The sequence below is a fragment of the Lipophrys pholis genome, assembly GCF_963383615.2.
Source record: "Lipophrys pholis genome assembly, chromosome: 12".
Taxonomy (NCBI): domain Eukaryota; kingdom Metazoa; phylum Chordata; class Actinopteri; order Blenniiformes; family Blenniidae; genus Lipophrys; species Lipophrys pholis.
In genome coordinates, this window is record NC_137641.1 from 9,825,422 (window position 1) to 9,834,641 (window position 9,220).

At 42.1% G+C, this 9,220-nt stretch overlaps 1 protein-coding gene across 1 annotated transcript; it reads right to left on the reverse strand.

Annotated features, from left to right (window-relative positions):
* Nucleotides 1-1,027: 1,027 nt before the first annotated feature.
* Nucleotides 1,028-7,618, reverse strand: cdk9 (cyclin-dependent kinase 9 (CDC2-related kinase)). The gene is made up of 8 exons (XM_080477407.1): nucleotides 7,545-7,618; nucleotides 7,295-7,408; nucleotides 6,371-6,452; nucleotides 5,725-5,815; nucleotides 5,406-5,572; nucleotides 4,714-4,885; nucleotides 2,307-2,455; nucleotides 1,028-2,052 (listed from the first exon to the last, which is right to left on the reverse strand). Exons 1-8 carry the CDS (start codon nucleotides 7,580-7,582, stop codon nucleotides 1,687-1,689), a joined length of 1,179 nt encoding a protein of 392 aa, XP_080333533.1. The 5' UTR covers nucleotides 7,583-7,618; the 3' UTR covers nucleotides 1,028-1,686.
* Nucleotides 7,619-9,220: the final 1,602 nt, after the last annotated feature.

A 9,220-nucleotide genomic window follows, 5' to 3' on the forward strand; every position in this document is an offset into this window, starting at 1 on the left:
CCGGTATTAAAATTCCACCCGCTTGAAGTATTACAATCATACTAATAAGGCGAAGAAATAAACTTAGAGATAAACAAACAAATAAATAAATAAGAAATAGACAAAAATACGAGAATAATCAATGTGAAATGGATGAAAGACAGAAAAATTAAGAAAAAGGAAAAGCAGAAAGTACAGAATAATCATTATTGATGGGAGACAAAGAAAACAAAATTAATTAAAGCTGCAAGAAGCCTTGATCCGGACCCGGCACCTCGGACTCTGGCCGGTCGGGTTCGGCCTAATCATGGCCTCTGGCCCCTTTAAATATTGATAAAAATATACATTTTGTAGGTTTTAACAAAAAAGGACTTTTATTTTGAAAAATGGGGGGGGGGGGGGGGGGTTATTTTGGAAAGCCAACTAAGCTCTAATGTAGCTCGTGGCATATAGGCCACCACCTAACCCCAACCCTAATTTTTCTGGTTTCCAGATAAAGGATCTGCTATAGTGGGCGTGGTGTTTAGATAAAGCAAAGCAAGGCACTTTCAGCTGGGGTTGGTCCTGTAACCCTAACTAAAAAGTAGAAAATGTAGTTAGTAAAAAAAAAAAAGCAGTCATCGTATTGAAGCACAAGGGAACTATCTGGGAATCCCTGAGCCAACACAAGACTGTTCAGAGAACAGGACAAGAGAACATGAGAGGTTTTAGTGGCATAAATAAGAGATCAGAGAATAATGAATAAGAAAGTCGTCTTTAGATATAAAATGTAAAAAAAAAAACTTTATCTCTGAATAATCCAGTTTTCTTTCAACCGTCTCAGCTGTGGTTTCACTCAAAAGGAGATTCTCACATCAATAAGATGTGAAAGCAGCGGCAGTAATTCTGACTTCCGTTTCCTCTTTATGTTCAGCTGCTCTTCAGGTTGGACAAGAGGGTCTTTGAGTTCCTGCTTATTTATTTTCATCATCTTCAGAGAACTGCAACTCATTGTGTATATATATATATATATATATATATATGTAAAAAAAATTTTACTGTTTCTTTTCAATTTATTTTCATCATGTTTGGATAAACACATAGCACTACGCTCTGTAAAGACTTAATCAGCCAATCAATGACCAGCAGTTCCACAGGTGTTTCCTAATGTGGCCAATGAGCGAGTCCACTGCTGCGGTACTCAGGAGAAAAGAATATTAAATATTTTTATAACTGAATTTATTACAAGTGTGAAGCAGCTGAATTAAACTGATAAAAGACGCTTTACAAAGCATCAGTGGAACAAGAGACTGAGTTAAATTTGACTCCTGTGGACGTGAGAGTGAATCAGGACTCACAGATCTGATGGTCTGACATTCAGGATGTTTGTGCCTGTGGCGCCCCCTGCTGGTGTCAGAAAACACACGCAACGGGTTTAAGAAAAAATAAGCCTTTAATTCAAATCTGCATAGAGAAATGAGCTAAGAGTTTAAATAAAAGACTCACATGGCTGATAAATAAAGACCTTAAAACAGAGCTGATTGTTTTTTTCAAAGAATACTGACGAAAGAACAAACCGTCGCAGCAGATCCACTTCGTAACAATCAAAGGTTGAGGGAGGGTGAACTCCCCCGCAAGTCTGTGAGTGACATAGTCACCGTCTGATCGTCCTCCACCATCAGAGAGGAGCTGCAGCTCCACCAGCTTCACCGGGAGGTCCGAGTGTCTCTAGAAGACGCGGTCGAACTCGGTCTGGCTGGTGGTGGCCGGGTTCCTGTTCTGGTTGGGCGGCTGCTGGGGCATGTGGCCCCTCCGCCTGGGCGGGGCCAGGTACTCAAACATGGAGGTGTTGTGGGTGGAGAGCATGTTCTTGAGGTCGGAGGGCATGGGGTCGGACCAGAAGAAGTCGTGGTTGAGCGCGTCGTCGCTGTCGGTGCGCTGCGACGGGTCCAGGACCAGCAGCTTGTCGATGAGGTCCAGGGCGTACGGGTCTTTCACGTAAGCCTTCAGCCGGTCCTTCACCTTCCTCTTCTGACCTTTAGGAAGCTCCATCTTCTGGTACAGCTCGTACTTCTTATCCACGCTGGGCCACACCTGGAGACCACAGAAGCTTTTAGTGGGACACGGCGTCGGGCAGGCTCCTATCTAAGATTAGTTTTCTGGACCAGAGACACTGTGGCTGCTTGTTTTCAACAACATCAGAAAAATACAACTTGATTTATCTAAGAATTGCATAACTATTATTGTAGTTTTCAGTATTGATTTGGAGCATGGTTTAAAGAAGCAGAAACAGGGTTCTGCTGAAAGCTCTGACACTCTGCAGCTCGGGTTCACTTCAGTAAACAGACCTCTGCAGTGATGGAGCCGCACAGCTGGCTGATGAGCGTCAGCTGGTGCTGCTCCGTGTTGCCTTGCATGATGGGACTTCTGGTCCACATCTCAGCCATGATGCAGCCCGCTCCCCACAGGTCGATGGGGGGACCGTAGTCCCGCTCGCCTGCCAGGGACAAGACAAGAGTCAGGACAGATTGACATCAGACATCGTCCGCGAAGCGCAAAGAAAGTCACGGCCATGACTTTTCAAAATACATATCTGAGCTTAGTTTTGGGTGTGGTTCTAAACCTTTATGACGTAACAAAAACTGCCTTTTTTTTTTTTCTTCTTTCCACCAAATCAAATTTAACTGAAGTTGCAAAACACATTTGCACTTTAAAATGAGGCAAACGCAGCTTTTAAAGTTTCATATATGAACATAAACTGTCTGAAGTTGCATTTAAGAAGTTTCAATTACAATTTTGAAAGAAAATTGTAATTGAAATTTCTTTTTGAAATCGTAGTTATTTTCGGCTTCTTCTTTTTTTTTTTAAATGTCGATTTAACTAGCGATGCACCGACACAAGGATCGGGTATCAGTCCGATACCAGGCATGAGTACTTGTACTCGTAAAACTGCCACCGATACCACTTTAAGGCAGCACGCAATTTACAGCACTTCGCTGCAAGACGCGGACGGGCAGTGAGGAGCTATTTTGGTGGCCGTCATTTTTGAAAGTTGGGAGGCTCGCTGCATTAAAAAGTACTTTCACAGCCAAAATACTGCCTGTGTTGGGTCTGTTTCAGCGAGCGCACCCCGCCCATCCCAGGAATGTAGAGGAAACCCTGCAGTTTCTGACAAAGTCTTATTGAAAGGTTTTCTTACAGTAAATGTGGCAGGACCATAAAATAACTCATTTTGAATGTCATCACAATGTAAGAATGTTGTTGGAAAAAAAAAAATGTGTGTATTGGCCTAAGTACTCGGTGAGTACGAAAATGCAAGTAGTCATACACTACTCATTTGGGAAAAAAATTGGTATCGGTGTACTCCTAGATTAAACCATTCTTTGTGGTTTTAGCCATTTTAGTTGTGCCTTTTTTTTTTTTTTTTTTAAACTCTCTTTAGCCAAGAGTTAAAGGTTTATTTGATTGTGTGCTGCAGACCACTGGACTAAAACAAATATCAAATGTATATTTTTATAATCTTTCCCCTTCATCTGGCGGTATTGTTAATGATATTCAGCCATGTTTGTTTTTTTTTAACTCATGGAGGAAACATTCCCAGACTGAGACAGGAATCTAATTATTTTATAGCACTGTATTAATCCCCAGAGGGGAGATTCCTTCCCGAATTGACCCATCGGTAGCAGCCACACAGAGCTGGGGGACAAACTAGACTGTATGGGACTTCTGAACTTAAATTTTATTTTGTGTTTATTTTGTATATTATATATATATCGGTTCAGTTATGTGCTTTTAAATAAGTATATTTCTTCCATAAACATATTATTTGGTTCATTCAATATCAACTCTATTTTAACTCTGAGGACAATTATGGCAATAAAATTGCACGTTTGACAGTATATATGATGTCTGCAGTAATTTGTGAGTGCATTGAGAAAAAAATAATCAAAAATCGAATCGAAACACGATTTTTTTAATCGCAGATTTTTTTTCTAGGCTAAAACGACATGCCCTACTTTATTACCATTTTCGTTATTGTTGATTTTATATCAGGCTGTAATAAACTCTTCTCTACAGGCAAGTATGAAATGTACGAATGTATGCATGTATTCTCTCAAAATGCAAGTTGACGTTAGTACAAGGTCAGAAAAAGAAGAAGTACAAACTAGTTCTGTTCCATTTGGACACTGTGGGGGTCTGCGTGACGTCATAATCGCATAATAAACTAGTTCTATCTATAAAACCTCACAATCACTTTATTAATCCCTGGGGAAATTATTTAGCAACGCAGCACAAACGATTGGAACTATTTTCAGAGTTTTTGCGTGGAGTATGACGCAGCTTCACCAAGGTGTGAATCGCCTGCGACAGCGTGGAGAAGCTGCTTTTCATTGTTTTGATGCCGCTGTCAGTACCGTTCTCCTCGGCGAGCTGCAGTTTTTAAAAGGTGACATGTAGCGGCAGAGCAGCGCCTCGCTGTACAACGGCTTAGCAAACATTGCACGTTGCTTCGAAAAAATAAAATACGTCCGAACAGCGACATGTTGTCATGAAAACCTGGATAGCACAGTGCTGCTATGTAAGCCTGCTCGCTGGCTGCAAACTGTGGAATGGATTTCCTGACTCATCACTCCACGTCTCACTGAGATCCATGGATTACATTGATATCGGAACCCAATATTGATAATGGATCGGACCCATCCCTACGCACAGCTCTCTCAGTGTTTCCCGTGGAGCGGTGAGGTGGTTTCTCACCTAGCAGCAGCTCGGGGGGTCGGTACCACAGCGTCACCACCCGGTTGGTGTACCGGTTCCCTTGGCTGTTCTTCGCCAGGCTGAAAGCTCGGGCCAGGCCGAAGTCGGCCAGCTTCAAGACCCCGTCTCTGGTGATCAGCACGTTGGCTGCCTTCATGTCTCTGTGGAGGATCTGCAACCAAACACATTTACCACATTTACTACAGATAACTCTACTCAGAAAGCAGCTTTCATAATCTAGATTACGAAGCTCAATAAAATGATTAGTACTGATTGTGTTTTGAGTTATTGCGCACTTTTTTGTGAACAAGATAATGCCATGTATTCATTCATAGTTTTGGTGCCTTGATTGAGATTCTACAATGTAAATAGTTAAGAAAATAAACAAAAACATTGAATGAAAAGGTGTAGCTGAAAGTTTGACTGGGAGTTTATATAAATTCTAACAACAGAACTTAGAGATGCACACAAGGAATGAAAACAGCAACATTTCTGTCGATTTCTGTGTGATTTTGACAAAACTGTTGTTTGTTTATATTAAAAATGGCAAATAAGACAATTATTGAGTATTTTTCGGAACATTTAACACACAGCGAAGACAAAGAGTCTGACTGCAGGGAGCCTGCGAGTCCTCACTGAGGGCCAAAGAAGTTCCAGGGCTACACAGAGATGTGTGTGCTGAGGCTGCTCACCTTGTTTCTGTGGATGTAGTAGAGTCCATTGAGCAGCATCTGCATGACCTTCTTGATCTCTGCCAGTGTGAACTTCACGTTGGCGTTACTCAGCAGTCCGGCCAGGTCGTGCTCGCAGAAGTCAAACACCAGGTAGATGCTTCCTTTGTACCTGTTGAACTGAGTGGCTGCAAACACAAACGCAGAAGGAAGATGAACAAAACATCCACCAATACTGTGTGTGTGTGTGTGTGTGTGTGTGTGTGTGTGTGTGTGTGTGTGTGTGTGTGTGTGTGTGTGTGTGTGTGTGTGTGTGTGTGTGTGTGTGTGTGTGACTGACCTTTGGTTCTGCAGATCTCAATGAGATTGACCACATTCTCGTGTTTGAGCAGCTGAAGGATTTTTATCTCTCTCAGAGCCGTGATGGGAAACTAAACACAGTAACAGTGCAACACATAAGAACAAAACGACACACCTTCATATGTCAACACACACCCGTTTGAAAAGGAGTCTGGATTTAAAAGCATCATGAACTAGAGTTCAACCTGCGGTGGTTTGTGTCTTTCCTTCTTAAAGAACTCGTCACAGCTCTGACAGTGACGGTTGTACGTGTGCCGTTTATGTCAATGAAACACATGTTTCTTTGTATACTCAGAAACGGTTGATGCAATGTTGTACTGCAGCTCTACGGCACCTCTGTAAAAGCTGTGTTATTATTATTTTGATGCTTTGTGGCTCCAGATTAAATTCATTGTGAGTAGAAATGGCTCTTTTGGTCAAAAAGGTCAGAGTTCTGGTGGAAAATCCTCAAACTCCTGCATCTATTTGCTATATAGTTTTAACTTCAAGGAAGCCAATCTCAAATCTATATATGTACATATAATGTCATCTCTATCTACACGAGTGTGAACGTCAAATCAAACGAAAGAGCCACCAGGGCTTCAAACTGTGAACGGGTTTGTAGAATTAAGAGGTTGATTTCTTACCCCTTCTTTCTCATTTTCCATCAACACCTTCTTAAGAGCTACCTTCTTCCCCGACTGCCGGTGCTTGGCTTTGAACACCTCCCTGTGAAGGACAGCGGGTTCAACACACAGGAAGGTCAGGGAAAGTTCCAACTGACATTTGAGTCGAACGTTGGTCATTTCAATACATAAAAAAACTGTTTAGAACCAAACTGTTCATCCCATTCACATCTCACTCGAACCACAGAACTCACTAATGTGAACTACCACATTATCTCGCAGGGCTGCTGCTCAACAACAGGTCAGCATGCAATAATGTTGAGTTCTGCAATAATGCAATGATTTACAGACAGTTAACTAGATGATGGGATTATTTGTGCTTTCAGCTTTGTTTCTTCACACTTACAGTGCTCTTTCTATTGTCCTCTGAAGCTCAGTGGATCTGCATGTTGTTATTACATACCAATGAACACACTGTACAGGACTTCACTTGAGGATATGTTATAGAGGTAAATGTCTTTTTACAAAGCAGTGGGAAGTACACAGACGTAAGGAAGACACATACACAACTGCATTTACCCTTTGTAGAAGATTCAATGAAATAGCACATGATAGATTGTTACCCTATGTTGTCAACTGTTCAAATGTGCCATTGACGTGAGAGTAAAGGTATCATACTGACCAAAATAACATTAGCAGTATAAACAAAGGTAAGATTACAAAGTCAAGAGTCCATCTTCAGTCATTATCTGATCGTTAAAGGTAAATTTAGGCAGTTCGTGGGAAAAGAAATCATCCTTTGTTAACTTCAGCTCTTGTTTACTCGACTGTTAGAAAATTGTATGTATCTTAGCAGTTAGCATACAGCTAATCACACTAATTCCGCCTTCCTTCCTGTATATAATCCCACGGTACATAATCCATCAGTGAAGAGCTTCTTCTCACCCAAACGTGCCCTGTCCGATCTTGGCCATCTTCTCGTACTTGGAGAACTCGTCGCAGAAGGGAAACTCCACTCCGTCGTAGTATTTGGACATGATGGCGGCCTCTCGGTCAGGCCTACAGAGAAGGCGTTATACTGATTAACTGCTTCAAACCCTCTCGGGGTTCGACACAACATGGCCAGATGTTACTCAACACAATCAGTGACTGTTTTGTTTTAGGTACGAGTGATAAAAATGTGTTATTTTCTTACTTTTCAGCCGTGGCGTTACTTGTTTTTTCGCGCTGCATCTTGCTGCTCTGTTCCGGATCCGTGACGTCACTGCGTTGCCTTTGGCGGAAACTCGTTTATCTGAAATATTGATCATTTCTTTCATTGACGGCACTGTGGTTTATACAAAAAAATCATATACATCACTACACTTATCTGTGTTTATTCAATAGTAATTCATGTTACTCAATTTAACTTGTGTAGAGGTCGTAAAACAAATACAACACTCATATTAAATGTATGGTTAAACGGAAAAGTGAGGGATCCCGTGAACACAACAGCACCAGATGAAGGAAACATCAGCGCCACAGTGCGGACCGGAGGATCATAGCACTGAAGGGCAGGTGAATGGACGTTCATCCAAAACAGGGGTGTCGAACTCCAGGCCTCGAGGGCCGCTGCCCTGCACGTTTTCAATGTCTCCCTCCCCTGAATGTCCTGATGGTTCATCACCACATTCAGCACAAAGCCAGATAACGAGCTGCTCATTGCAATCAGCTGTGTTGAAGCTGGGAGACATGCAAAACGTGCAGGGCTGCGGCCCTCGAGGCCTGGAGTTCGACACGTGTGATCCAAAATGTATGAAGGAGATATGTCGCAGGTCCTTCCTTCCTCCTGCTGTCAGACTGCTCAGTCATCAATGCTCCTAGTAGTCCACACACACAGTATATTCTGACCATGCGTGTGTATTTATTTATTTATCTTTACCTTCGGCAAAGAAAGTTGGCCGACTAACGAAGTTGGCTGATATGGTCATGTTTTCGTCTGCGTGTATTTGCTTATTTATTGGAATGTATGTATGTATGTATGTATTTTACCAACTTTATAGAAAAACTACTCACCCAAATTACATGACATTTTTAGGGATGATTTGTCATCATCCAAGGACCAATCGATTAGATTTTGGGACGTTAAAGGCAAACAGTTTCCTACTAAATCCCCCAAAATGGCCCAAAAAAATCCCATGCAGAAAATGAGAGAGTTTATCTTATCTTAATGATGGTCTTCCTATTTTTTCTTTTTTTTTTGCAAGAGTGCGGCGATACATATATCTATATCTATATCTATATCTATATCTATACATATATCTCTATCCATATCTATACCAGCCAGCCTAGTACTCGGCTGGTGAGATGTTGCCTCTGTAACATAAAAGTAATCAACCCCAGTGTTGGTAAAAGGTGGATGGTCGGGTAAAATCCTTGCGGCAGGTAGGTCGGCCATCTTCTGCTGTAAAAGATCCTGTGGCAGGGAGTCATCCCAATTACAGCCTCTTTTGCACAGCTCCTGCTGCATTATTTTGCCCTGCAGAGTCACAGGAGCCAAGAATCCCAGCGGGTCGTACACAGAACTGTTGCCTGACAGCATTCCACGCCTGGTCAGAGACCGATGTTTCATTTCCAATCCAAATTTGAAAACATCGGTCTCCACACACCACTGAAGACCAAGCGCTCTTTCCACGGGAAGCTTATCAATATCCAAATCCAACTTTTTTAACTCTTTGGCTCTCAGCTCTTCAGGGATGGCTTGCAACACAACACGACTGTTGCTTATCCATTTTTCCAAGGCAAAGCCTCCCTTGCCACACAGAGTAATGAGACCATTTATCAGTTGGATAGCTTCCATATCTGTGGCTGAGCTCGTCAAGCAGTCATCAA

What these genes read in the sequence shown, in the direction of transcription:
- cdk9 (XM_080477407.1), bottom strand. Translation starts at nt 7,582, where the DNA reads ATGCAGCGCGAAAAAACAAGTAACGCCACGGCTGAAAA. An exon ending in TGGAAAATGAGAAAGAAGGG is followed by an intron (nt 5,816 to 6,370) that starts GTAAGAAATCAA and finishes TACTGTGTTTAG; the next exon opens with TTTCCCATCACGGCTCTGAG. An exon ending in TGAGATCTGCAGAACCAAAG is followed by an intron (nt 5,573 to 5,724) that starts GTCAGTCACACA and finishes TTGTGTTTGCAG; the next exon opens with CCACTCAGTTCAACAGGTAC.